The following is a 27061-nucleotide window of genomic DNA, read 5'->3' as shown; positions in this document are numbered from 1 at the left end:
GGTGTTGTCTAGATCGTTAGCAGTGTCTTCGTCATCCTCAGTCTTGCTCCATGGTGGTCCTCCTATTTTCAGTTACGGGATGAGTACGTGGTCTTTGCTGGACTGGCTTCGTACTTGGCAGCGTGAAAATTTCTACTACCCACAAACAGGTAGCTATGGCATCGCGAGACTCGCACTCATTGTTCAGCTGCCTTCGCACTCAGACACCTGGTGGCTTCTGCCTGTGACTGTAATGATTAATCGGACTGAACCCATTGGACACAAGCGGCTACTGCTGTACCTACAAGATCCCCTCCACATTTTCCACCCCTACCACCAACGATAAAATGCGCGTCTCGCGGTGCTTCGCGTGAAAACACCATCTCGTCAACCTAAACGTGCGGTGAGAATCTGCCGGGCCGGGGTGGACGGCATTCGCGAAACTGATCGGTGAGCCCATTCCACACCCCATTCCACACAACAATCCACACCATATCTAAAATCTAGAAAGCGAAACTTTCACCACCACCCCTCCCCCTCGGCATTCGCGAAACTGATCGGTGAAGAAACAGCAAGCTAATCTAGCGTATTTTGAGTACACAAACGTTACAATATGGCATAAGTCGATAGTTGTGGTGTCGTAAGTGTACATGAAGGCGCACAAACAAAGCAAGTGTGGGCGTTGTGTTGAGGAGACGAGAAGAGCTGTGATCGTCGATGAATCAGAGGCCCCCAACATACACGAGTGGAGTGGAACTTGGTGGAGTGAAAGCTGCCCAGGTGTGGAAGGTGCGCACCACACTCAGGATCTGTAGTTACGATGGGAAGGAGCGGAGCGATGTCAGCGCACTCGTCAATGGTCATATTTGCTGGAAAGGCCTCCAGCATGCGCGATAGTGGAGTGAGTGACACTGCCCAGGTGTGTGGAAGGTGCGAATCACACTCAGAATTTGCAGTCACGAAAGGAAGGAGCAAAGCCGCGAGATACTCTATCACATACAAGAAAACCACAAATGACAAACACCATTTATGACCACCGGGGTGATATTAGAATGTTAATTACTACTTCCTACATGAAGGACCAAAAGGCGGGGGAATAAGTATCGAAAAAGCTAAGAAAACATACGAGAAGCAGTGTCATGTCGAGGGACAGTGTAACCACAGACGTGATCCAAGGGAGCTATCACTGTCGGCTAAAAGATGGAAAGGCCCCCAAATAAGAAGAAATGAAGCCCGGCATCCGACCATGTCCCTTCCGTGTCGGCATTGCACAAGCCACCTATTACAAACGCCCGCAGCTGTGATGATCAATACACCTTTTGACGACTCGATGGTTTCCCGTGGCAAGCGCGCTACCCGTGCTTGACCAAGACCGCAGGAGATGCGACAGCCGGATCCTGAAAGCGAGGTGTGTTGGCGTCATCTAAGCCTCGTCTGCGTCGTGGTCTTGCAGTTGGCCGCTCTGTTCCCTGTTCATGCGGGCCTCGATTTCCTTCAGCTGGCTCTCGCGGGCCAGAAGCTCCTGCCGCTTCTCGTTGATCTCGCGCTGGACCTTGACTTCGATCTCGCGCAGCTTCTCCTCTTCGCGTCGCAGTTGCTCCTCCTTCAAGCGCACTGACTGGCTGGCAAGATCCTCGGGGTTCATCGACGAGTCACTGTAGGATGTTAGTACTGATATTGTAGTAGAGCGGGGACAAAACTTACGCAGCAGCACCACCTTCGACACTCTTACTAAGCTTCTCGGTACGGTAGTTCTCGTATAGGAAGTCATGCGTAATCTCCTTGAGATCGGCAAGATGGCTGTGGAGGAGGGCGCTTCGCACAGCCAGGAAGTCGGAGTGGCGGGGGTTGTCGACCTCGACGATACCCCAGGGGTATTGGCGTGCCCGTACCCGTCGGCCGTTGATCTCAACAATGTCCTCGGATCCAACGATGGCGAAGGGCATCAGGCCGCGGAGCTCGGCGTTCTCCTCGACGGTGTCCTCGTCGTCCTCCTCGATGTCGTAGGGGAAGTTGTACACGGGGATGCGGTAGTGCTCAATGTCCTCCATGACCAGCTTCTTCGACTCGGCGAGCTCGGCGGGTGTGAGGGAGTCAGCCTTGCCGATGACGGGGATGACGTTGCAGCGGGGTGAGAGGCGCTTCATAAGCTCAATGTCGAGTTCACGGAGACTGTGGTGTGTTAGCTGGAGCGGGCAGAGGGGCGCGGCATACATACCCGTGACCGGTGGGTGTGATGAAGTAGAGCAGGACATGTACACGGTCGTCGCGGAATCGGGGGTTACGCTTAATACGCGATTCCTCTGCGAGAATGCCGTCGTACTGTCGCTCGAGGTAGCCGACGATCTCTGAGAAACTGCGGAGGGTAAGCGTGGGTTGTGGTGAGTCCTAGGAGATGCCTACCTGGCCTCGTTGTCGATCTGGTCTCCGAATCCGGGTGTGTCAACAATGGTGAGCGAGATGCGGGTGCCCTCCTCGTCGAGTTCTAATGTTTGTTAGCAGCCGCACGCGATGATGATAGCCATTGGTCCTTATCGGGGCGACGTACCGACTGTGATGGGCTTGATCTTGACGCCCTCCTCGACGTGTGCCGTTGTTGGGTCGTCGACCTCCTTGTGTCCGAGCACCTGCTTGCCGCAGAGGGTGTTGACAAAGGTCGTCCGGCCGGTACCAGAGGCACCACAGACCATCAGACAGAACTGAATACCCTTCTTGACATTCTTCTTTCTGCGCGTCTTGTTAAGCGCCTGAGACATTGTTAGCGGGTGTGGTCAATGGCAGGTGGTGTGGTGGTGGATAGGGCGGCATCGTGGCCTGAGGGAGACGTGGTGTTGGGGAGCGTCGTACCGAAGACATGATGAACTCGGGGGCGGTGAATGTGATGGGTGTGGTGGATGGGCGGCGTGCACACGCAATGGAGACAATCTAGCGATGAGGCGAGACTGCTTGGGGGTGAGACGGGGGCGTATGTCTGTGGTGTGGTGTTGGAGCGGTGTCGTCGTGGAAATTTGGGGACGTTGGCAGCTACTCCCTGCGCGATGCAAAGGGGCTCGCTAGCGGGAAACACCCCGGTCGCAGTCTCCTTCTTGGCGCGACCACCTGGCGCGTCTGATTTCGGCAAGATGTACAACACGAGTGATTGCGGATTGATATTGATCGCGAATTGTATTGCAAGTATGTCTAGATAGCGAGTGGAACGCGTTGGTGCTTTTCCAATGGGTGCGCGCTGTTCTACTTCACAGCGGCACTCAGCGGGGTACTTTATCAGGGTCTCTCCAAGCTCAACACTACAACTTGAAATGGTAAATTTGAAAGTCTCGTCTCTCACGTGCGGCCCTGCGCGGCAGGTGGTAGTAATTCTCCGGTCATATTAACAAGACTGATGGTGCCCAAAAGCATCGTTGCTCATCCATCAGGTCCTCAAGTCGCGCTTGCTCTAAGCGGCTAGCGCCGGGAGAGCTCAGGTGGATCCCGAGGGCGTGACCGAGCTCTTGGAGGAGCCGTGGACCCTCGATATCGCTATCAACCAACCCTCTCGCCGCTATTCACTCTCGCCTTGCCTCAGTCGCTGCTGAGAAAATGGGTCTAGCATACTCTCGGACACCGCGATAACGCTTTCGGCGCCGTTTGCTAGCCACTTTACGTTCGAAGTATCTCAGCACAGCGCTCCACCCACCTCCGCACTGCACTCAAGACGCCCCACTTGAGCAGTTGAAACAACCTCCCGTACAAACATCTCCTCTATTCGCTGCGCCCAGCATGAACACCCGGCCCATTCTAGACTCGGATGCCGGGCCCTTTGTGCTCTCGGCATCCTTCAACGCCGACTGCTCGCACTTCTCGGTAGCCCTGGAGAACGGGTTTCGCGGTATGACGCGCGCACACACCTTGAAGGCCCCTGCTAACACCTCCAGTATTCTCGTCTTCAACATGCGAAGAGAAGATTTCCAGAGGTAGCACCCTATCCTAAATACCGACCATATCCCACTAACACCCCCACAGAAGTCGGCGGCGGCATCGGCTGCGCAGAGATGCTCGGCAACAAGAGTTACATCGCCCTGGTCGGAGGAGGGAAGCAGCCCAAGTACCCCCAGAACAAGGTACCTCCTGAGGACCCCGACTGGAGCGTCAACGACACTGACATCATCTACGAGGTCCAAATCTGGAACGACAAGACCGAGCGCTTCACCACGTCGACCGAGTTCAAGACGCCCGTCCAGCGCGTGCGCCTGTCGCAGTCACACATGATCGTCGCGCTGCTCAACTCGATATGCATATACAAGATGAAGGTGCCGCCGGTCAAATCGGCCGGGTACGAGACCGTCAATAACCCGTTTGGGCTGTGTGAGCTGGGCACGAGCATCGTCGCTTTTCCGGGAAGGGCGGCGGGTCAGGTCAAGATATATGATCTCACCACGGGCAATGTGAGTATCATACCCGCTCACGAAAGCCCATTGCGCGCAATCGGCATAAGCAGGAACGGCGACCTCATCGCAACAGCCAGCGAGAAGGGCACTATCATCCGGCTATGGTCCTTCCCTTCCTGCACAAAGTTGGCAGAGCTCCGCCGAGGCGTCGACCCCGCTGCCGTCTTCTCTCTCGCCTTCTCCCCCGACGGCTCGACCCTCGCCGTGACATCCGATAAATCCAGCCTCCACATCTACGACCTTGTAACCGCAACAAATGCCTCTTCACAAGCCGATCCGTCGCAGCACAAGTATGGTATCTTGTCCAAGATCCCTGGTCTGCCCCGCGCGTTCTCAGATATATATCCTACGGCCACAGCTAAGTTCGAGATGGGCGATGAACCTACCACTTGGGGTCCACACGGTAGGTCCGCTACTCTGAGTGCAGGTATTCCGGGTGTGCCGGGCGGTCGGCCGACCAAGGGCCTCATCGGATGGCTCGACGATGAGACTATCCTTGTTCTCGGCGCTGGGTATGATGCGCGATGGGAGCGCTTTCGCACGGGCCGGGATGATAGTGGGAAGAAGTGTCTTTATCCTGATGGATGGAGGCGGTATATTATTTAGAGGTTTATGTGGCCGATCCCGAGAGACGGAGTTATTGCTAGAGGGTCTTGGTTCTTCTTGACCGTGGATGAGATTTATGTACGGATACGGCGTTCTGAGGCTTGGATATATCAAGGCGTTAGTTGCATCTCCTTGGACAGGCGTTTAGATACCCAATCTTATTCTCTTACTATAAACTAAGGAATCCTCACTTGCTAAACTATTTTATCATGCGGACAGGTGAAAGCATGGTCTTCACGCAGAAAGTAAAGCACGCACATTTTGATGAGTTCAGTCAAGTTTGCATTCTTTACTCCTCTCTCTCTTGTTGCTTCTATACAATCTTCATTTCCTCCACACAATCGCTAATCGCTAATCGCTAATCGCTAATTTTCCCGCTACTTGTTGCGCGCTGAAAAAGACCCGGCTTGCTGAGGCTAATGCATACACCCACTTGTCTCCTCTGTCTCAATTTCATGAGATACAACCACGAAAACTACCCTTTCACATGCCGAAAAACACCCATTGCTCTGCTTTCACATTGGAAGCCGATGAACTCAACGCAAAAACAGAGATACATAAAATACATAACAAGAAGGCTAGGAAAGAAGGGTAAGTTGTAAGTGTGAAGGTAAAACAGCACAATGGCTTCAAAAGAGTAAAACGAACAAAAGATTTAGAATTACTCTGATTGATGTAGAAGCGAACTGAGAAACAAAAGACAAAAAACGGGAAACTTTGGGTATCGTGCAGAAAGGTATGGTAGCCACAGTTATAACACCCGTGTGCGCAACTTTCTGTGTTGCACGGTGTCAAATATCCAATCAGCCCTAGAAAACACCCACATAAATTCTCCCCTTTCCAGCTCCGCGTTGGCTGTCGAAGCGGACACACTTCGGAAGATGTAGCTGTGGACATCGAAGTGTAGAGTAGTTGGAAAGTTGACAAGGCAAGGAAACATTCGTGGCAGGGTCGTAAAGAAGGGTGTTGAGAGAACCAGTCTCTTCCATGCCCTCTCTTCTCTTATAATAAGATGAGATAGTTGCTGGGCGCGATACCCGTCTCGCCGTTTGGTTTCTTAGCCTGCCACCACCGTCCGCTCACGTCCGAGACTTCGAGGATGTCGTGTTTTTGGAAGCTAATCTCATTCGCGTCATCTGGGTTGGCTTCGTAGCTGTAAATGGCCTTGGCGCGGTACGGGTACTCTATGGAAGCTTCTTGCTGGTTGTTTGCGTCGTCGTTTGTGGGAGTCGAGACGTTGTTATTCATGCCGCCGAATTGGGGGGCTGAGCTGTTGCGGCCGTTTGCGCCGACGGGACCGCCGGGGTAGCCGGAGACGGGCGACGAGGTTTCGAAACCGTTTAGTTGGGCGGAGGTGTACATTTGCGGCGGGATGTTGGCGGTTTGGGTTTCGGGCCGGTTGGTGTAACCGTTGGAGATGGGGCGGGAGGAGCGCGAGCCGGGGTGCTCCTTGTGCAGGGCGTAGGAGTCGACGAAGGCGCGGTGGCTGGCTTGTGGTTGCGAGCCGTAGTAGAAGATCCAAACGATCTGGGCTTGTTAGTTGGAATTGGTGGTGGGCGTGTGCTGGCATGACTTACGGCGATCATGGAGAGGAGGATGTAGCCGGCTGCCGCGGCTTCAAAGGGAGCGACGGGTGAGTAGACGAGCGAGTTGACGGATGAGGTGGTGAAGACCAGGCCGGCGGCAAGGAAGCCCACGATCTGCTGGAATTAGCAAGTGCGTTCGCATGGTATGCCGTGGCGGCTACTCACTGCGACATGGTACGTCCTCTCGGCATCCGAGGCGACTGTGACGGTGACGCCCGCAATGCAGAAGAACATGAAGACGAGCGTCCACCAGGCGAAGTTGGGGAAGCCGCCGTGGATGGCTGATATTATGGAGCTGACAAAGGCGATGACCCAGGCGAGCTGTATACAACGTTAGCGACCACGCCCGCGACTGCCGCGTACTCCGGACTACTCACAATGCCAATCGATATCGTGGCCAGCGCAAAGGGATCCCCGATGATGCGGCTCATGCTGAAGCCCTGGGACCTCTGGCCGTAGCCTCCGTTTTCCATTTTGCGTAGTGAAGGAGAGCCGCCCAGCGAGCCGTAAGCGGGCATGTGTTGGTGGAAGCGGCGGGGAAAGGGGCGATTAAGCTATGCTGTCGCGGGCGCAGGAAGAGCAGGAAAGAGCGTGGGTGCCCGATGCGGTATTATGGGTGAATGTCGAGAGTCAAAGAGAGTGAGTGATGTTCGTGGGCGTGGGCGGTTGGGCCAGTATATCGGCGCGTTGGTGGAGTTGTGCAGGGCAGCGAACGGTGCACAGGGCGCAAGCAGCGGGAGGCGGGCGTCCAGTGACCAGCAGTGTTGGTGGGCGCGCAAGGCTTCTGCGACTCTGGCGGCTGCGTGAAGTTGGATTATGGCAGCAGGCGGTGGGTGTCGGGGGAGGATTACGGGCGAGGGCGGGAGCAGAGCGAGAGATGCGACGGTTTCACCTTGGGTTCCCAGTAGTTCTCGATTGGCCGCGCCGGCTGGAATGGCTAAGGGTTGTTCGGGGATTGCAGCGCTGCGGGTCCCACTTGTGCAGAGATTAAAATGGCACCGCGCCCGTCAGCCAAAGGCCTGGACAGCTGCACGCGCGTTTAGTGCATTAGTGCCTTTGGTGGCCGTCGAGCCGCCGTACACAGACAAGTCTACGTTGTTTTGATGTTAACAGCGTTATGGGGGTATCTCATCCACCTGTTGCTCGACAATGTTTCGACAATGTCAAGCTGTTCACGGCCATTCACTCATTCACCATCCACTCTTCAATACGCCAAGCCAAGACGTGGCGCAGCTAGTACCACCTAGGTACGTCGCTCAAAGGGATCCCAATACATGGCGACGCCTCATCATGCATCCTCGACTCGTCACTCAAGAACACCCCGAGAACCCTCCCACACACAGGACATCCCCGTCCGAAATGTGGTACTTTGATTAAATCGACAATCTACACCGCTGCTGTCATACACAACTGGTCTGACAGCTGCAATTCCACTGCACAAGTCTGGCTAATCTCATGTGCACCCTGCGTCGCCCTCAAGGCATGCCATCCACGTTTCCCCATGGCCTGTCTTGATTACCCATGGTAGCCGACACGTGCGCCGCGTCCATTTGCGGCTGAGAGGTGTGTCTAGGCGCAGTAGTTCCCAGGCGAGCCAGGAAATTGACGTCCGGACCATTGTCGGCGCCATTACGCTTCGGGGCCCTGGGCCAGGTCACCAAGCTGACACGAGACGGTCCTGAAACGCCGTGCTACGGCACCGAACCCTCCGCAGCCCTACAAAGTTGCTGAGACCCTCACTTGACCTCACTTTACATCATTCAGCAAGAAAAAGCTGGCGCTTACAAACTCTTTTCGTGTTTGAACTATCTGCGACTGCTACCTGTGTCATGGCAAAGTGTTTCCGGTAAGGGTGCAAAGGTCAATTGACGTACGTTACTGTACCACGCATCAATTTCCCCATGGCCGTCGTCATGATCGGGAAGTTTGTTTTGCAATATGTCACTTTCGGATGCTTGCTTGATCCGAGGCAACGCGTCGCTTTTGTAACATGCGCGACTCTGGATCGCTGCAACGATGGTGACACCGGTCCACATGCTCGCTGCTGATCTGGTCCACATGCCCCGCCCAGACTGCTGAGCCTCTATCAGATGTGCAAAACTAGAATGACGGTCGCGGGTACCGGCTGTGGCTGTGACGAGCGCGCCCAAGGTACACGTGAAGCACCTGGCATCTGTCAGCCACGCCTTGAAACCGTCTGACGTCGGTATTTGCGCAACGCATAAAGTCCACGTACCGTCAACACAACGTGGTTGAGAAAATAGTAATGGACGTACGGTGTCTCAGCAGGCGATTGGTGCTTCTGCGCGGAGACTGATGGCACCGAGCGTGGCATTCTTGGTTCGGTGAACTGTTGCGTGATGCTGACAGTTCTCACAGCTCATCCTCCTCAGATTCACTCTCATCGCCCTCTTCTTCTTCGCGTGCCACGCCTTTTTCCTCCTCAGCAGGCCTTCTCCTATACTCCTCCCGCACAAGCGCTCTCAGGGCCTTCCTCAGCCTCTCGTCGTAGTCGACCCAGCATCTTCCTGCGCCGAGGAGCATGACCTGCTGGTACCGCTGATTCAGCAAGCCGTTCCTTTTCCGCAGCTCGGATATCTTGAGTGCTTGTTGTAGTTGGCGTTCTTCTGCTTCAGCAATGCGCGGTCGCAACACGGCTAGCTTGGTGAAGCCATCGGTGGTGGGTATCTGCTGGTCTTCGAGAGCTTGAAGCTGTGACGCAGTTGTCGCGAAGCTTGTTGCGCGTTCCGTCACCAACACAGCTTTCTGGGCGTTGTCGAGTGGGGGACCGTCATCGTTGTCGTCGTGTTGTGTCTTGAGGACATCTTTGTGCTTGCTCACTGGTGACGTTAGCCTTGGAAAGTAGAGGAGATACGGGCTGCGTACGTAAGTTGTTGGCCTCATCGAGTAGCGCAGTCTTGCCCGCGAGCTGCTGCAGTGACTGCTCGATCCTGTGTATGCGATCCGGGATGGTCTTTTGCTTGTCCTTGGTGTTGTCCTGCGGGCCGCCGAGGATATACTCCAGGCGATCCAACCGCGATTCCAGCAGTGAAAATGTGAACAGAACCGCCTCCTCGTATTCGTCCATGGTTGTGCTGGATTCGATGTTTATGTTCGCCCAGGCGTGCAAACGCGGGCGCGTACCTCGAGCGGAGCGGATGTTAATTTTAGCGGCCGCTGATAAGCCCCCGGGTTATGGGGCCTCGAGACCAGACGTCAGCGGAGCACTCCAACCCTCGCTTTTCACTATCAGCTCGAGCTCCCATAGCTCTGTCATTACATTCGCTTGCCTGTGCTCGTCATCGCAATATAGATAGCACCGCCGCCAACCCGCAACGGATGAACGCGCAATAACACGAACCGCGCATTTCGCACCCCAGAGCATGGCTTCCTACTCCGCCATCGGCCCCGAGCCAACAGACGCAGACCCCATGACTTCGAGCACCGGGTCGCTGAGAGGGCGACGGTACGATAGCCTCGTATATCTCTTATCGGACGAAAGCTGACCCAAGTAGGAGAGGCAGAGGAAAACAAGACGTCGGATTCAAGGGCCAGGCAACATGGATATCCAGTGTCATTAACCTGGCCAACACCAGTATGCCCATGCCAGCTACCCCACACAAGACCATGCTGACCGTCTACAGTTCTCGGTGCCGGCCTCCTCGCCATGCCCTCCGCGCTCTCCAAAATGGGCATCTTCCTCGGCATCTTCGTTATCGCATGGGCTGGCACGACCGCAGGCTTTGGCCTCTACCTCCAGACGCGATGCGCGCGCTACATTGACCGCGGACATGTATCCTTTGCGACACTGTCTCAGATGACATATCCGAACCTGTCCATCATCTTCGACGCTGCCATCGCCGTCAAGTGCTTTGGCGTGGCCGTCAGCTATCTTATCATCATTGGAGATCTGATGCCGGGTGTGGTTCGAGGATTTGCGCCGGGCGCTGGAGACATCACCTTTCTGGTCGACAGGCAGTTCTGGATCACGGCATTCATGTAGGTGCTGGTTATGAAGTTCGGAGTGGTGTGTACTAACCAATCCAGGCTCATCGTCATTCCGCTGTCCTTCCTGCGCCGTCTCGACTCGCTCAAGTACACCAGCGTAATCGCCCTCTTCTCCATCGCCTACCTCGTCATACTCGTCGTAGCCCACTTCCTCAAAGGCGACACGATAGCCGATCGCGGCAACGTCCGTGTCTTCGAATGGGCGGGCCCAGTCTCCGCACTCGCTGCCTTCCCCGTCATCGTCTTCGCCTACACGTGCCACCAGAACATGTTCTCGATCCTGAACGAGATAGCCGACAACTCTCACTTCCAGACCACCACCGTCATCTTCGCTTCCATCGGAGGCGCATGCGGACTGTACATCCTCACCGGCATCACAGGCTACCTATCCTACGGCGACAACATCCACGGCAACATCGTCTCCATGTACCCCACCGCCGCCGCCAGCACCATCGGCCGCCTCGCCATCGTCATCCTCGTCATGTTCTCCTACCCCCTCCAAATCCACCCCTGCCGCGCCAGCATCGACGCATGTCTAAAGTGGCGCCCCGGCGGCCGCAAACAAAGCGAAAGCAGCCCCTCACGAAACACACTCATGAACAACACACCCAAACCCGGCGCTCCCAAGAGCAACGAGATGAGCGACTTGAAATTCGCAGTCATTTCCACCGTCCTCATCATCCTCTCCTTCATCACCGCCATGACCGTTTCTAGTCTGGAGAAAGTACTGGCTTATGTTGGTAGCACGGGTTCTACGACGATTTCCTTCATTCTACCGGGGTTGTTTTATTACAAGATCTCTGACCCGGAATCTTCACACCACCAGCGTCTTGTTAAGGATGAAGACGACGAAGATGAGTATCAGAGTGGAGAGGCGGAGGGGTATGTCACGAGCGAGGGACATCTTAATCGTGATTTCAGAAGGGGCCTACTGCGTAATTTGGCGCTTGCTTTGAGCATTTACGGTGTTGTTGTTATGGTCGTTTGTCTCATTACGAATACCTTTTTGGTCGCGGCGCATTGAGGATGTTTCGATCTTGTTGGGTTTGGGGAGATGGTTGTTGCATTTAGCGGGAGTTGTTTGCTTGGGGGCGCATCTATTAGACTGGATGAATGGGTTGGGTGCTGGAGTCAAGTCGATGATAGTGTCGACGGTTTTGTTGTATTCTTACGGGTTGTGCAGGTATATGTGTAGCCTTGTGGTAGTTTGGAGCGAAATAGTAATCGTACCGCTCTTTTCCAAAACGTAGTTTCACAATGTCGTCTTCTTGTGTTGATGATCTAGAGCGTTGCTTGAGAAATGGAGTTTGCATGTAGAAGTTTGTTGTATTGTTACAAGTTGTACATTTCAGTTGTAGCCCTCGTGAGCTAGGATAGAAGACTAGAAATACCTTCCCTCATAATAGTCTCTTCCACGCTATGTCTTCGTGCGCTGAGCTTCTTGTGCATACGTTCCTTGTTCAGAGCCAATCTCAGATTGTTGGGTTGCGCATCTTTCATTCCTTCTTAGATCATCTTGAAAATCGTCTGGGCTGAAGCCTCGTACCGCAACCCAGCCAATTGCTCTCGCAACGTTGTGCTCGAACGCTGATGTGTCCAACCACCTAGGGTTCGATCTTCCCCTCCCTTCGCTCTACGCACGTTGCACGAGACCTCGCATCCACACTCAGCCACCTAAGTAGCAGCCGCCGTCTCCTTGGTCCCGCCCTCCAAATTCTCCACCACAACCCCCGGCTTCCCTCCTGCCTCCCCTACCCCATTAATCAAACTCTTACTCGCACTCCCACTCTTAACCACCATCCCCGCAATCTTACCCACCCTATACTGCGGCTCCAGAATCCCCACCATGGACAGCAACCGCCACGCGGTATCTGAGGGCTGAGCCCCTACACCGACCCAGTACCGCGCGCGCGATAGGTCCAGTTTGATGTCTTTCCAGGGGCGGCCGTGGGTGTCGCCGGGTCGGGGGGGTTGGGGCTTTGGGTCGTAGGTGCCGAGGACTTCTAGGGGGCGGGAGTTGCGTGCTGTTCTGGAAATGGACGTGTTAGTTAGGGAGTTTTAACAAATGGATCTGAGCGATCGTCTTGAAAGATGGGCGGCGGAGTAGGCATGCAAGTATACAGTGGAAGCAGTGTTTGCGGACTCCCGAGATGGGATTGTTGGATGGAATTGGGAGACGTACCGGGCGTGTGCGACGACGATGTTGTAGAAGGGGGAGTGCTTCTTGCCGAAGCGGGCGAGTCGGATTCTTAAGACCATTGTGGGGTGTTGTGTTGGGGAGGTTTGGGCTGTTGCGACGACTGCGCGAGTGGAGCGGGCGGTTGGTTGGTGGTTTGGGTATATCTTTTTGCTCCGAGGATCTGCCGAGATGCGTGGGCACGTGCGAGGTTGGTGTACTTTGGGTTGGTGGCTGAGGTGTGTATGATTAAGTAATCTTTGCAGAGGCACGATTGCTCCCAGTTCATGAAGTCTAGCTAGGTAGAAGCTGAAGTTGACTATGTTGTGGTGGTGTGCAATCGCTGTTGCGCTCACCTCATCGTCCTCGAGCAGTGATGTAATGGCAACACCATGTCGTTCACGAATATATCTTGTGACAACCACTCTCTCCGCTTCAACATTACGCACCATATGTGAACTGAATATCTCACGATGGCTCTTCGAGTAAGTAAACTTCCAAGATCTTGGACTTGATGATGTCTACTAACCTCAATTCAGACTCTCTCCGCCAAAAGTGCAGCCGCGCTTGACCAAGAGCTCATGTCATCGGGCGCGTTTTCCATCGATCAGTTGATGGAGCTCGCAGGTCTTTCTGTTTCCCAAGCAGGTACGTTGGTACTCCATCGAATCCACTCCGTCAAGCTGACGATTCAGTCTTCAAATTACAACCCCTCAGCAAAGGCAAGCGCATCCTCATAGCATGTGGTCCCGGCAACAACGGCGGCGACGGACTAGTCGCAGCCCGTCATCTGTTCCACTACGGCTACCAACCTACAATCTACTACCCAAAGCAGAGCAAGAATGAGCTTTATCAGGTATATACTCCGCCAAGTACCGGGGAGAATCTATCTGACCCTCGGCCTCCACAGCGCCTCAAGAAACAACTCGAAGACCTCAAAGTGCCATTCACAGAAGACTTCACGTCCGCACTCAAGCAAACCGACCACATCGTCGACGCAATCTTCGGCTTCAGTTTCTCCGGCGAAGTGCGCGAGCCGTTCCCCAAAGTCATCGAAGCTCTAGCATCTACTTCTGTCCCTGTTCTCGCCGTCGATGCACCTTCATCATGGGATATCGAGAACGGACCTCAAGATTCTGGGCCTGGCAAGGGCTTCATGCCACCAGCTCTCATTAGTTTGACTGCACCTAAGCCGCTGGTCAAGAAGTTTACTGGGAGGCATTTCCTTGGTGGCAGGTTCTTGAGCCCGGAGATGGCGGATAAGTTTAATCTTGATATTCCAAAGTATGAGGGCTTGGATCAGGTGGTTGAGGTGCCGGTTGAGGGTGAGAAGCTGTAAACATCTTGCAGAATAGCTTAAATGCTACAGTACGATGTTTTTTCGCGCATCACGATGCATGGTCAAGTGTTTTGGTACCTGCTCGATGCGACACTAGTGGTTTCCCCGCAGAGCCGCGGTACGGCTAACAGCGGTCTTGAGATGTCATCCGAACCCCAGCTTCAACTGCGCTTCGGCAAACAACGAGCTCAATTTCCTTCGAAGCGGAAGGCCGGAAACTTCTTGCTTCTCTTTTGTCTGCTTTCTTTTAGCGGTATAATCGAGCTGTAACTCACCGATACGTTTCGCATACCACTACACCCTCAATCTCGCGTCGTGAATACGCGCAAAGCAACTTCCCCCCACATACACACAGAGGGCTGTCTGGACTGCTGAGACCACCCAAGCGCTTATCTTTCCAACTAAAATGGTTCCAAGAGCGCCCTCAAGAGAGGCTTTGACCTTGCTCAAGCACTCGGTACGACCCTCAGTAGTTGTCCGATCGCAAACACAACGCTGCCTCCTCTCGTCCACTTCGCGTCCTACGCCAACATCGCACACCCAATCGCGGGTCACTCCACAAACAGTTCGCAATACTGCTACTTTTACGCATTCTCACCATGCCGAAGCCGTGTCTGTGATCCCCACGAACGTCGACACAAGCAATGCGGACTTCAAAGAGAACAAGCGCCAAATGGACGAGGCAACCGAGAACCTCGTCAACCTGCACACGAAGATCGCGCAAGGTGGACCCCAGAAAGCTCGGGACAAGCACATACAGCGAGGCAAGATGCTGGTTAGAGACAGAATATCTGCTCTCATTGACCCGGGCACGCCATTCCTCGAACTGGGCCAGATGGCAGGTTACAATATGTACGGAGAGGATGATGTGCCTGCAGGCGGTATCGTCACTGGTATCGGCACAGTTAACGGTGTGCAATGCATGGTTGTCGCCAATGACGCTACAGTCAAGGGAGGCACATACTACCCCGTCACAGTGAAGAAGCATCTGCGAGCCCAGACCATCGCTCAAGAGAACCGGTTACCCTGCATCTACCTCGTCGACTCTGGAGGTGCGAACCTGCCCAACCAAGCAGATGTGTTCCCAGATGTCAACCACTTTGGCCGCATCTTCTACAACCAAGCGCGCATGTCGGGCATGGGCATCCCGCAGATCAGCGTTGTCATGGGACCATGTACGGCAGGTGGTGCTTATGTGCCTAGCATGAGCGACGAGAACATCATCGTGGAGAATCAGGGTCACATTTTTCTCGCTGGCCCACCGCTCGTCAAGGCAGCGACTGGCGAGGTGGTATCCGCAGAAGACTTAGGTGGAGGCAAGCTTCACAGTGAGGTCTCTGGTGTTACAGACTATCTCGCAGTCGACGACGCGCATGCACTTGTCCTTGCGCGGAGGAGCGTTGGCAACTTGAACTGGCACCGCAACCAGACTGTTACTTCGCAACCTACTTTCCAGGAGCCTCTCTACGATCCCCAGGAGCTCTCAGGCATCGTGGGTACCAATCTGCGCCGTCAAATCCCCATTCACGAAATCATTGCACGCATCGTCGATGGATCTTCTTTCGACGAGTTCAAGCCATTGTACGGTTCAACTCTGGTGACTGGTTTCGCAAAGATATACGGCCACCCCGTGGGTATCGTAGCCAACAACGGCATTCTCTTCAGCGAGAGCTCGCTCAAGGGCGCGCACTTTGTCCAGCTGTGTGGCAAGCGACACATTCCCCTCATCTTCCTCCAAAACATTTCAGGGTTCATGGTCGGCCAGGACGCCGAGAAAGGCGGTATCGCAAAGAACGGCGCAAAGCTCGTAACAGCAGTAAGCTGCGTTGACGTACCCAAGTTCACAGTCGTCGTCGGATCTAGTGCTGGCGCTGGAAACTACGGCATGTGGTAAGTCTCCTTCCAGTCCCACTCCTCGACACAACATTGCTAACACAAGCACAGCGGCCGCGCGTACTCCCCACGCCTTATGTTCACCTGGCCCAACGCAAAGACGTCGGTCATGGGCGCAGAGCAGCTCTCGTCCGTCATGGAAGCCGTGGGCAAGAAAGTGGATCCCGCGCTAAAGGCACGGATCGAGCACGAGAGTGAGGCCACCTTTGGGTCGGCAAGGCTATGGGACGATGGTATCATACCGCCGGAACATACACGGAGGGTGCTTGGCATGGGCCTGCAGATGGCGTGCGGTGGACAGAACAAGGGCGTGGAGAAGGAGAGCACTTGGGGTGTGTTTAGGATGTAAACGCAAGACAAGGCTTCGTAAGAGACGCGTGCGATACGCGCGTCTCCCTGTTGCTTGCTTAAAAGCATGATATTCGCGACTTTAACCAAGAATCTTTGGTGTTCCATTTTTTTCTTGCTTGCTTGCTTGCCTTGCTTGCCTTAGGGCCTGGCCTAACTTCCTGTGTACTAAGAATAGGGTCCATGACCGCAATTTCCGGACATCCCCACACATTGCACGGGACAGCGGCTTGGCAGAGGTCTTGGCAGAGAGCCGTCAAGACAGCTGGGCAGGCGGGTTCGGCCCTCAAGCACGCCTGTAAGCTTGCTTGGAAAACGCTTGTGTGAGACAGACGTTGACGTCGTAGCTTTGGAGATCGGGTTCACTCAGCCACAGATGCGGTGCGGGAGATTGAGTGTTCACCCACGTGAGAAACGAAACGGAACGAGGAAAACAAACGGTGAAGTCAGGCCAAACAGCGCAAAGTCAGGCGCCTGCGCCACAAACATTCCCTGCAGGTGGGGCGCAGGCATGCGGAATTGAGTCCAGAGGTTTCAACGCGGATACCGGGTCTTGCGGCTGCGTTGCGCAAGATACACGCAGACTGTGGGAATGCATTCACTGTCTGCATACTGTTTGTATTCAGTTAGTGGTGGTGGTGTGGCGCCGTTCGCACCGGCGCTTGCGCTGTGAATTACAACTTGACCTGCCTTCCCTCGGCTTAGAGGGAACGCCAGCTGCATGATGATTAGATGCAGGCGGCGAATACGACCATGGGATTGCCAGGGTAGCCTATGGGGGCACAGGCCCGTGTTAATCCATCAAAGTTACCTTCTCAGTGCCGCCATTCCGCTGCCCGCTATTGCCTCGACGATCGCTCCCGCCTCTCTTTGTCACGTCCGTCATCAAACGCTGGACGCCTGTTTACCACTACCACCTGCACTCACACTCGCTTTTCTGTCGCCGTTCCTCCGCTGCCACAACCTTCTCCGGTACCTGCCTCCTACTCCCCGGTCAACCTCACCACGCTGCTTGTTTGCTTGATCTTGCTCGATCTCGCTTCCTCCCCACTTGGTCTCACGCACTTGCGGGGTAGCCATTCGTTAGCATTGTTTTAGGCGCAAAGCACATGTCGAGATGAGGTTGTTCAGCCCTGCGCGAGCGCTAGCGGCGCTCTCTTTGCTGTCGACAGATGTTGTGCGACCCTTCACCCAGGCCATCGTGCTCGACCCCAATTCAGAGAGTAGGATACCCGTCGCCGTCGCATACATACCGTGCGCTTATACAGTCTGCTAACCTCACCTTACAGCCTCTATCAACGATGTCTCCTCCCAGGTCGCCAAACAGCTCGTTGCGCAATATGCGACTATCGACGATAAGGGCATCCATGTACTCGGTGGTTACCCGGGTATCCTCTACGAACCCTACTACTGGTGGCAGGCGGGCGCCATGTTTGGTACCCTCCTCGACTACTGGCACTACACCGGCGACGATCAGTACAATGAGATGGTCCGCGAGGGACTGATACACCAATTTGGTGAGCATCAAGACCTGGTATGTATCTCAATGCGCTATCGCAAGGTCTGTCGCTAAGCCTTCTAGATGCCCTCCAACCAGTCCAAGAACGAAGGAAACGATGATCAAGTTTTCTGGGCCTTCTCCATGATCGCCGCCGCCGAATACAAACTCAAAGATCCTCCCTCAGACCAGCCCGGTTGGCTCGCCATGACGCAGTCCGTCTTCAACCAGTTCGTCGGCCGCTACCAGAAGGAGGTGTCCGATGGCACTTGCGGCGGTGGCATGCGCTGGCAGATCTATCCGTGGCTTAATGGGTGGACGTATAAAAACACCGCATCCAACGGAGGACTGTTCCATCTCGGCGCGCGATTGGCCATGTACACAAAGAACGACACATATGCGAAGTGGGCGGAGAAGGCCTTTGACTGGATGGCGAATAGTCCCATTCTGCCCGGCGACGGTCAAGTCTACGACGGAACCAGTATCAGCACGAACCCGCCATGCAGCGACGCTGACCAAACGCCCTGGACCTACAACTACGGAATCATGATTGCAGGAGCAGCATACGTAAGTTATGCACTACTTTACTTACAACCCAACGACTAACCAAGTCGCAGATGTACAATTACACCAACGGCGCTGACAAATGGCGCAACGAACTCACCAAATTCATCAACAAAGTTGCCATCTTCTTCCCCGAAGACAAAGGCGGCGTCATGGTCGAAATCTGTGAAGCAAACATAGTCTGCGACGCGGACCAAGAATCCTTCAAAGCGTACCTCGCCCGCTGGCTCGGCATTACCATGCAAATGGCCCCCGAATTCACGCCCCAGATCATGCCCAAGCTGCAAAAGTCCGCTGTAGCTGCTGCGCAAACATGCGAGGGTCCGTCTGACCACGGCGGCGGCAACCACCAGTGCGGTATGAGTTGGTGGAAGCAGGGCTGGGACAACATCAAAGGCGTCGGACCGCAGATGACAGCTCTCAACGTCATCAGTGTGTTGAATGCGCAGAGGGTGCCACCGCCGTACTCACGCGATACCGGTGGTACTTCCGAGGGTAACCCCGGCTTAGGCTCTGGAAACGACGCCGACCGATTACCCAAGTTCCAATCCGAAATTACCACTGGGGATAAAGCGGGCGCGGCGATCCTCACTATCCTCATATTCGCTTTGTTCGTCGGTGGATCGGTCTGGATATTGATGTAATGAGGAAGAGATGGAGGAGGCATGGAAGATGACGACGATGGTGGTGGTGCTTTTTTGGTTAATACCCCCCATTGTTTGGATGCATGCTGGAATGCAAGTATGATGGGATGACAACTGAGCTTCTTCATATGAGGAAGGCTTCTTCATGGCGTTTTTTAATCCAGGGCGAATGGATCGGATGGGCTGGGCTGGGATGGATTGGGAGATTCGTGTGTATATTTACTATCTGGATGAAATGAAATATGAATGATTATATTTATCGTTTACGAATATTGCTTTGTGCCAGGCGGTTTGGGTCTCGGAGATGTTGAGTATGTGAGATGAGGCTGCTGAGAACATCGCATGACTGTTAGTTGTTTGTTGCGCACATGATGTATATAGTCTTGGAACCATACAAATCAACAAGCGACAGAGCACACAGATCGACACCTATTCGATGCCTCTACACGTGCAGAGTCCTGATGGCGAAGAGACCGCCGGCCAGCGAAAGGACCATTTCGAAGGTAAGATAGCGATCCAGCAGCTACAGCCCCCGTACAACTAACTCGACCCGTAAACCTAGCCATGCGAAACCGCGTTCCACGCTACCTCTTCCGCGCCTTTGACGAATCCAGCGGCGGCGGCCGCGAATTATCCGTCATCAACGCAACCGAGATCATACCCCGAGGCTACATGAACCGCCGGCAAGTCACCGGGTTTTACGAAAAACAGGAGAAAGAACTGCATGCCATGGTGCAAGCCCACTTCTCCGCCGACGAAGACGTTCTGACTGAGTTCAGCTCGTGGGCTGCTTCTCTCCACACAGTTCTCTGCTATGCGTATACTTGCTCCCTGTCGTGTAGGGAGGTTCACGTTGCTGTGATTGATCGCGAGAGGCTGCATGGCGAGGTGAGGATTTGGTGGGTGCCGCATCTTTTGGATCCGGGTGAGTATCATGGCGAGCATGAGTATTTGGCGCATGGGTGTATCCGGGGGCCGGGATATACGGCGGTGCCCTTTAAGAATCTGATGGTTGGTGGGCTTTGCCCTACTGTCTTTCCTGAACTCACGGGTTGGGGGAAGGGGAGGTCTCCCGACTTCGGCGACGGATTGAGAGACAAGATGTTTGGGGAGGAGTTGGTCGGATACTACGACTATCAGACTGAACGTATCAAGCAAATAGGCAAGTTGTTTGGAGACCTCTCTTCGCCGGTCATGCTCGCGTTGCTGACTCTGAGGCCGCGATACCTTGCTCAAGCTTCTGTGCCTGTCAATGATGAGGCAATGGCGCAAGAAGATTTTGTGGACTGGCTGATTATAGCGTTGGACATTCAACCTCTTGATTTCGATCCCGAAGAGGAAGATTGGTGTCAGCGAGGGGTGGTTTACACACGCGAAGAGGGCGATTGGAAGGCTTATCCGGATGTTGAACAGTGGATCAAACTGCTTCGTTTGATCGGCGAGCGTCAGTCTCGACAAAGCGCAGAAGAAGAGAAGAGGAGTGGAATTGATGGTGAAGAGGAAAGCGATGTTCACGATGGAACTATGCAAGACCGGTTAACAGAGTCTGATTTGCAGGATCTGGACGAGGAAGATTTGGACGAGGAGATGTTGAGCGATGAGGAGCTGGACGATGAATCGGATGTTGAAGATTGAAGGAAGATGCGCAGATAAATTGGAGATGTAAGCCGGCGATGTTGCCGTGTCGATGTTCTATGTCGTGGATGTGTGATAGATTCTGGTGAGTACGGCGCGTTACTTCCGCCTGCAAATTGCGCTACTCCGGCTTCGGCTACCCCAGGAGAGCGCCGCTGCTTCCCCCAAACACCCCGGGGCCGCCACCTTCCAGGCTGCCATTGTCACTCACATTCACTCGCCACGACCCCAGTGCTGCGAGCAAACGTCAATGATCAAATCGCGCATCATGTGTTGATGCAAAGAACGCCTTACCGGTGGCTTTCCGAGCTGTGGCTGAGCGAGGATGTAACGCTTTGCGATAGGCGGGAGCACACAGCCCAGCTGCAGTGAGCACATTCGATGCCATCTCCTACGCATCCACTTTTTGGCTATCGAGAACTACGACAGCGCCAAGCAGGCATCCGATGTCAGATCGGCCAACGCGATAGTAGCTGCGAACCCGCTTACGACAACCCCAATGTGTCGTTCCAGCCTGGCCAGTCGGACCATTGCACTCAACGCTGAATGGCGCGTAGATTGCGAGATGGCGTCGCCGACGCGAGCTAATCTTCGCCAAAACCAAGCTTGCGACGCGCGCGTCACTCTCAGCTGTCAGACCAGCAATACTGCAGCTGCTTGATGAGCCACAATCGCTGTGGGCAGCTTTAGATGAATCGCTTGCCCAAGAACACCTCATGCATGTGTATCCTTACACAGCTATTCATCAGCTCACCAGCGCAAGAACCTCATCACCTCTGTCATTGCGAATCTTACGGAGACCAAGCCTGTAAGGTAGACAATACGTTCCTCGAGGAAAATGGCATCTGAAGTCCCCGAGTACTTCTTACCACGGAACTGGGATTATCCACCTGGGGGCCCTATCAAGCTCGGCAATGTGCTAGCCTCTCTGAAAGAGCCCCATCGTCCCCTCGCGACTCTGCAACCGGACGCCAATAGTATAATCAAGTCGCGGAAAAGTCTAGCTGCTATTGAGACAGAAGATGGAAGATCCGGCGGGGTCACGGTTATGACCACTTTTCTGAGCGCATTGCTTGGTGCAGGAGTTGACGTGGCGGTCAACGTCGAGCGGAGGTCAGTACTATCGTTCGTTGCATTAGGGAGCGTTCTTAACACCAAAAAGCACCGGCAGGACGTTCACGTTCGATGATCTGGAAACCAATTACATTGATACCACCGACGATCACAGCGCGAATGCCGAACTATCACAATACGAAGCATATATCGAGCGCTGCGCTAATGCACCCGCCGTGCTACGATACCTCGAACGGAGTCGGTTTCGCAAAGAGTTTTACGTTATAACAGGGCTGAAGACTGTGAGCGGCGCAAAATGCCTTACTACGGCGACGAATAGTACGGACGGCCTCGCAGGCGCCCAGGTCGATGGCACAATCCTTACTGGAGGAACTATCCCCGTCGGCGGCGGACTTGAGGTACATGGCGGGAGGTCCAAGAAGTCCAAAGCCTCTTGGGAAGGAAGCACTGACTTTGTGTTGGCCTTCAAAGTTAGCAGGGTAACAGTAAGCAGGTCGGGCAAGATAAAGAAAGAAGAAGAGTATCTCAAAGGTGCGTTCCTCGAACTTTCGCCTACCAAGAGTCGACCGCATGACCTCACCATAAGTCATGAGTGTCAGCTGATCGATGAGAATACCTTCAGCCCTTTTACTGTAGCGGAGGGAGAAGATAGGGTAACCTTTGGAGTGAGGAAAGACGACTGAGGGTACTCCGACCCATGTTCTTTGTGTCTAATTTCAGATCTCTCAATACATCCAATTCTGTCGCTACTGTAACGATACACATGCAACCCAAAATAAGGTCCAGGCTCATGTCCTATGCTACCCGGACTGCCTGATAGCCGTGATTATATCTCTGCGGGTGTCCTCCGGGTTCTCTCTACCAAAAATCTGAGCGGGGTTGGAGTGCAGCGCCAGGTAGTAGAACTCTAATCTTTTAGGTCCTGCCATGCACCTCAGAACGGAGCCCATGACAGCATGTCGCCTTAGCTGCTGTGCGTACTCTTGATCTAGATGTGTCCTCGCATAGCGCAGCACAAAGGCGATGATACTTGCAGCGATCGGGGTTGCAAATGATGTTCCGGACTTGACTTTGGTCAGAGTGTCACTATCATCCGTACCATCATTGCCAGGTGATTCGGACAGGTGCCCTGGCCAGCTAGATACGATAGCCTCACCGACGGTCGCGAAATTGACTTCTTCAAGCGCGGTGGGATTGAATCCGGAAGGGTTTCCGTTTGCGTCAGTAGAATGAATGCAGAAAACGCCATCATATCGGGCTGGCCATGCGCGACCCGCATTTCCTCCGCTGTTCGACGCTGCCGCAACGATATGAACTCCTTTACTTTTGGCGTAGTCAATAGCTTGCTCAAGGTCGTCGCCAACGCTCTTCCGTTGAAACCCGAACGATATCGAGATGATGTCAACCTCGTGGTTAACAGCAGAAACTATAGCCTGGGCGTTGTAAGCATAGTCGCGTTCTTTGACTGGATTATATCTCACCTTCGCGATCAGGTTACGGTCAGCTTCACCGTCAATTGTGACGTCCGCAACATAAAGGTCGGCTTCTGGCGCATATTCCAGGATGAGGCCTACGATATGTGTGCCGTGACCTTGGAGATCATTTATGGTACTGTTCTCGGCCCGTTCAAACATATCACGGGAGCTTTCGTAGATCCAAATTCTGCCAAGCTCGGTCATGATATCCTGGTGGCTTTGATCAAGACCAGTGTCGAGCACAGCTATCTTTAACGGATGGGTTTCTTCCACGGCAGTGCTTTCGAACCTTTGAGCAGTCTCGACAAACAATTCTTTCCATCTCTCGTATTGTCCACGTCTGTATTCATTTCAGCATTGTAAAGACGACTTTTTCTGGATAGCACGGCCTCACTTTAAGCTCAAGACACCTTCGGGCAAACTTTCATCATCGTAGAATGATACTGGGTTTTGGCGCGGCCATCTTCGCGGCGGTGACTGGATTCGGTAGTTAGTAATTTTTCGCAACATAAGAGAATATGACATAGCAGAGCTTACTCGCTCCTGAACTTCGGAAACAGCGTTGTGAGAGCGTCGGAGCTGGTGCAGAGGACCAAGATGGGCCTCTCTTGTTGATCGTAGGGGAATGACTTCTGGTCTATCGTCGGACGCGTCCCAATCAATCAGGTGAAGAGCCATACGCAAGGGACGAACGACCTTTTCTAGCAAAACCTCGCGTCTCGCTTGAGCACCAAGAACAAAGGCTTCCTCACTCAGTCTGGGAACGCCTTTGTATGTACACTTGTGCCTAGCCTCTACACAGCCTTTGCATAGCCGCGTAGTAGAACCATAGCATTTCATGTCATGGCGTCTACACCTGAACACAACTTTAGCAGCAATTTGTAGCCATAGATGTCTAGGGCTTACCTGTCGCACTTAGGCTTGAAAAGGTTACTATCGAAACAAGCTACAGTCGCATCCTTGTAGAGAACTCTAAGATGCTCTGCGGCTTTGTCCTTGTACCCAAAATGAGGCCAATCAGGGTCAGATGCTTCTAGACCTGAAGTGCACGCATTGTTGATCCTTTGTTCCATGGAAGACGAAGGTTGCTGGGTCCCCTGGTCCTGGAATTCTCGGCCGACGTCTAAGAGCAGAGTCCCTAGGGACAATATCCTTGGATATTTGTGCCCGACATGATTTGACTCAAAACATTCCGGGATCCTGTCTTCATCATCATGAAAGCGAACCGTGAAACTGGGTGCACACGTGATGCGTGACTGTGTTGGTGCAGATCTATCCGTCTCCAACATAAATTGTATCGAACTTGCTGACCAACTTGTACTCGTCCAGTCAGAATCGTAGTACTGCCATATCGAGCGAGCGAGCGTAAAGGCGAGGACTACCCTTCTCTTCCGAGACATCTCATAAGAATTAAGGACTTGGGCCAAAGGAATACTTTTTCTGCGTGCCAGTCTCTGGCCTGTCGTCTCTGAGTCAGCAAGATCGAGCAGACATCGATCTTCGACTTGCAAGCATATTTTGACCGGGCCTACGTCTTTCCTTAGCAGGCCACAAAATTCTTGCTTAGACATAGAATCAGGACTAGCGAGCATAGTTCTTGCGCTAGAGCTATCATCAGAGTGACAAGACATAGTCTCAAGCTCACTAAAACGGACTTCCTTCGTCGCCATTCTCTTCCTACAAGCATAGCACCTCGTCAGCATATCGCACTTTTACAGCATGCGATATCTTCTTACATAGATACCCGTAACCTTAACTGTTGCCAGTGGCCTAACGTCCCGTCTAGTTGTAGATTTGGGGAGCAGAGAGAGTGTACGTCGAAAGTTGCGAAACCATCCGAAACGTGCGACCGACCTGTTAAACACAACCGAACTTCATGGTGCCGCGCTTTGATCTCTTCCGAAGGCGAGGAGTCGCAGCTGGAATACTCGGAAACCGTTGTGTAAAGGTTCCTGGTGACAAATTGAGGTAATTCATCTAGCGTGTCCTCGTCCCCGTTTTGGGACAAATTGTGGTATAGCAGAGTGGTCTTTAGTGCTAGGGTAAGTCCCACTGGTTCATTTGTACGGAAATGAAGTAGCGCATCCTGATCCGAAAGAGGGGATTTGGCGTAATTAAAAAATCCTTCCTTAGCGTGCGTAGACGCTTCTTGACAAAGCCACGTTTTTGTATCAAGTTTGAATTCCGAATACGACTTGACCCACGTGGCAAATCTCCAACGGTTGTCTCGGTGCTGCCACTACTGCAGTGAGCGTTTGGTTTCGTCCATGAACGTCGGAAAAAACGTCACCTTGCACAACCTGGTAAGCTCGGTAAAGAAGTTGCTGTTGAGGGAGTGGGCAGTCTCGCTGGCAAGCGCCAAGACCCCAGATATGTGTGCGACCACTCTACTCTCTTGTTTCGGTCTTCCAGATTTGAGAAGTGCATGTAGAAGAGCACGGGCGATGACATGCAACCCAATAAGGGCCGCTTTCAGATCAGCAGTACGTTGACTCTCGCTCATCGCTCTGGTGTAGCATGAGACATAGTAGAATCAGAACGAGCAGATGGGCCATGTGTTGAGGTAACACTACTGACACTAGACCTAGCGTGGCGCAGAAAGAGGGGTAATGAACGTGGCTGAAACCTCATTGATATCTTAACGAATGACAACCGTCTTGAATGTTACGTAACCAGCCACGGCGCTTAGTGTCCCCTCGTCCCTCCACCAGACGGACCACAGCATCTGTATATGTTACTCATTAACACTCATTGCTCTAGAATCTATAAACTAGGTTATACCAACGAGAGAAGCGACAATGCCCGACAACCCTACCAGAGACGGCGCCTCTGCCTTCGGTAGCGAAGGTTCGGGGCATGGTCTGGGTACGATGGAGCCAAGTGCAGGCTATGCGAAAGTCGCTAGTGGTGCAAGTCAATCTGACGCATCTTCCGAGAATACAACCAACTGGCCAAGTATTTCAGACGCAACCAAGGCCTGCCGGAGTAGCTTTATGAAGTGTTTGCTGATTCGGAGCCTAAGAGATGATTGGGCAGAAGACAGATTGGCCGATTTCAAGCTCTGGGATGCCAGCGTAGGCGCTTCCAATAGCCAGAACGCATCCCTGGATGAGAGGTTGGAAGCCAAGCCACATGTTCGGAATGGAGTTGTAGACCTCTTGGTCGTGCTACAAAGTACGATCGACAGTTGCAGGGATCTCGGTATTCACGCACTCAAAAGTCAACAACGAAACCATTGTACTGACTCTAGGCAGGCCTAGAGATTGATCGAGGCCTAGAATACAAGGACTCATCTGGTGGGGAATTATACAATCTCTTGCACAGTAAGTCTACAATCGTCTTAGCAGAGCATAGATGCCCGCTCTTCTATGACAAATTCTAACGTATTAATTAGCCACTACAGTAATCGGAAAAACTCCAGATGAGGTTACTAGAGAGCTTTCAGAAGCGATTCGAGCCGCCGATACTCTCTTGAACGATCTAGCGCAGCTGAGTATCGTCATACGAAAAGCCGCTGTCAACTCTCACTATTCGAAAGCCGACAGCATCTTTCCATTTAACAGTCATAATGATCCGGATCTACAGATGCTTCGAAGACATCTTACACACATTGTACTATTTCGTCCCCAGAATCTTGAAAACAAGCGCCGCACACTCTGGGGATCACTTGGCTCTGAGATCTTCGAAGAGTCGAGACCAGAAGCTACAAGCATTTCGAATTCGTTTGATATACATGCCTGGAATGTATCTTCGATGTCTCGGGAACTAACCGCGGTACAAGAACGTCTGATAGTTGCAAACCTGAGAAG

The 27061-nt window shown here is 53.4% G+C and overlaps 10 protein-coding genes across 10 annotated transcripts; 5 read left to right on the top strand and 5 right to left on the bottom strand.

Moving 5' to 3' along the window:
* Positions 1-1402: 1402 nt before the first annotated feature.
* J4E85_003710 (uncharacterized protein) lies at positions 1403-2735 on the bottom strand (the record flags this gene model as incomplete). The annotated part of the gene is made up of 5 exons (XM_051467976.1): positions 1403-1634; positions 1684-2151; positions 2198-2335; positions 2383-2464; positions 2528-2735. The coding sequence occupies 5 exons, from the start codon at positions 2733-2735 to the stop codon at positions 1403-1405; spliced, it is 1128 nt and encodes a 375-aa protein (XP_051327568.1).
* A 1003-nt stretch (positions 2736-3738) lies between these two features.
* Positions 3739-5012, top strand: J4E85_003709 (uncharacterized protein; the record flags this gene model as incomplete). Its single annotated transcript, XM_051467975.1, has 3 exons — positions 3739-3847; positions 3894-3932; positions 3982-5012. The coding sequence occupies 3 exons, from the start codon at positions 3739-3741 to the stop codon at positions 5010-5012; spliced, it is 1179 nt and encodes a 392-aa protein (XP_051327567.1).
* A 1002-nt stretch (positions 5013-6014) lies between these two features.
* On the bottom strand, positions 6015-7071 carry SHO1 (Transmembrane osmosensor; the record flags this gene model as incomplete). The annotated part of the gene is made up of 4 exons (XM_051467974.1): positions 6015-6539; positions 6590-6712; positions 6764-6919; positions 6976-7071. 4 exons carry the CDS (start codon positions 7069-7071, stop codon positions 6015-6017), a joined length of 900 nt encoding a protein of 299 aa, XP_051327566.1.
* Positions 7072-8971: 1900 nt separating this feature from the next.
* J4E85_003707 (uncharacterized protein) lies at positions 8972-9686 on the bottom strand (the record flags this gene model as incomplete). Its single annotated transcript, XM_051467973.1, has 2 exons — positions 8972-9438; positions 9485-9686. 2 exons carry the CDS (start codon positions 9684-9686, stop codon positions 8972-8974), a joined length of 669 nt encoding a protein of 222 aa, XP_051327565.1.
* Positions 9687-9981: 295 nt separating this feature from the next.
* Positions 9982-11630, top strand: J4E85_003706 (uncharacterized protein; the record flags this gene model as incomplete). The annotated part of the gene is made up of 4 exons (XM_051467972.1): positions 9982-10064; positions 10114-10193; positions 10243-10597; positions 10646-11630. 4 exons carry the CDS (start codon positions 9982-9984, stop codon positions 11628-11630), a joined length of 1503 nt encoding a protein of 500 aa, XP_051327564.1.
* Positions 11631-12280: 650 nt separating this feature from the next.
* Positions 12281-12865, bottom strand: CYT21 (Ribosomal protein S16, mitochondrial; the record flags this gene model as incomplete). The annotated part of the gene is made up of 2 exons (XM_051467971.1): positions 12281-12635; positions 12789-12865. 2 exons carry the CDS (start codon positions 12863-12865, stop codon positions 12281-12283), a joined length of 432 nt encoding a protein of 143 aa, XP_051327563.1.
* A 390-nt stretch (positions 12866-13255) lies between these two features.
* On the top strand, positions 13256-14121 carry J4E85_003704 (uncharacterized protein; the record flags this gene model as incomplete). Its single annotated transcript, XM_051467970.1, has 4 exons — positions 13256-13267; positions 13322-13430; positions 13478-13638; positions 13693-14121. The coding sequence occupies 4 exons, from the start codon at positions 13256-13258 to the stop codon at positions 14119-14121; spliced, it is 711 nt and encodes a 236-aa protein (XP_051327562.1).
* Positions 14122-14527: 406 nt separating this feature from the next.
* Positions 14528-19068, top strand: J4E85_003703 (uncharacterized protein; the record flags this gene model as incomplete). Its single annotated transcript, XM_051467969.1, has 5 exons — positions 14528-16011; positions 16066-16346; positions 17652-17896; positions 17945-18427; positions 18478-19068. The coding sequence occupies 5 exons, from the start codon at positions 14528-14530 to the stop codon at positions 19066-19068; spliced, it is 3084 nt and encodes a 1027-aa protein (XP_051327561.1).
* A 436-nt stretch (positions 19069-19504) lies between these two features.
* On the top strand, positions 19505-20703 carry J4E85_003702 (uncharacterized protein; the record flags this gene model as incomplete). The annotated part of the gene is made up of 2 exons (XM_051467968.1): positions 19505-19571; positions 19598-20703. The coding sequence occupies 2 exons, from the start codon at positions 19505-19507 to the stop codon at positions 20701-20703; spliced, it is 1173 nt and encodes a 390-aa protein (XP_051327560.1).
* A 1874-nt stretch (positions 20704-22577) lies between these two features.
* J4E85_003701 (uncharacterized protein) lies at positions 22578-24325 on the bottom strand (the record flags this gene model as incomplete). The annotated part of the gene is made up of 4 exons (XM_051467967.1): positions 22578-23592; positions 23647-23729; positions 23790-24009; positions 24159-24325. The coding sequence occupies 4 exons, from the start codon at positions 24323-24325 to the stop codon at positions 22578-22580; spliced, it is 1485 nt and encodes a 494-aa protein (XP_051327559.1).
* Between the last annotated feature and the right edge of the window lie 2736 nt (positions 24326-27061).

The sequence above is a fragment of the Alternaria conjuncta genome, assembly GCF_024043145.1.
Source record: "Alternaria conjuncta strain BMP 0040 chromosome Unknown scaffold_5, whole genome shotgun sequence".
In the NCBI taxonomy this organism is placed as follows: domain Eukaryota; kingdom Fungi; phylum Ascomycota; class Dothideomycetes; order Pleosporales; family Pleosporaceae; genus Alternaria; species Alternaria conjuncta.
This window is presented reverse-complemented; position numbering and strand designations above follow the sequence as displayed.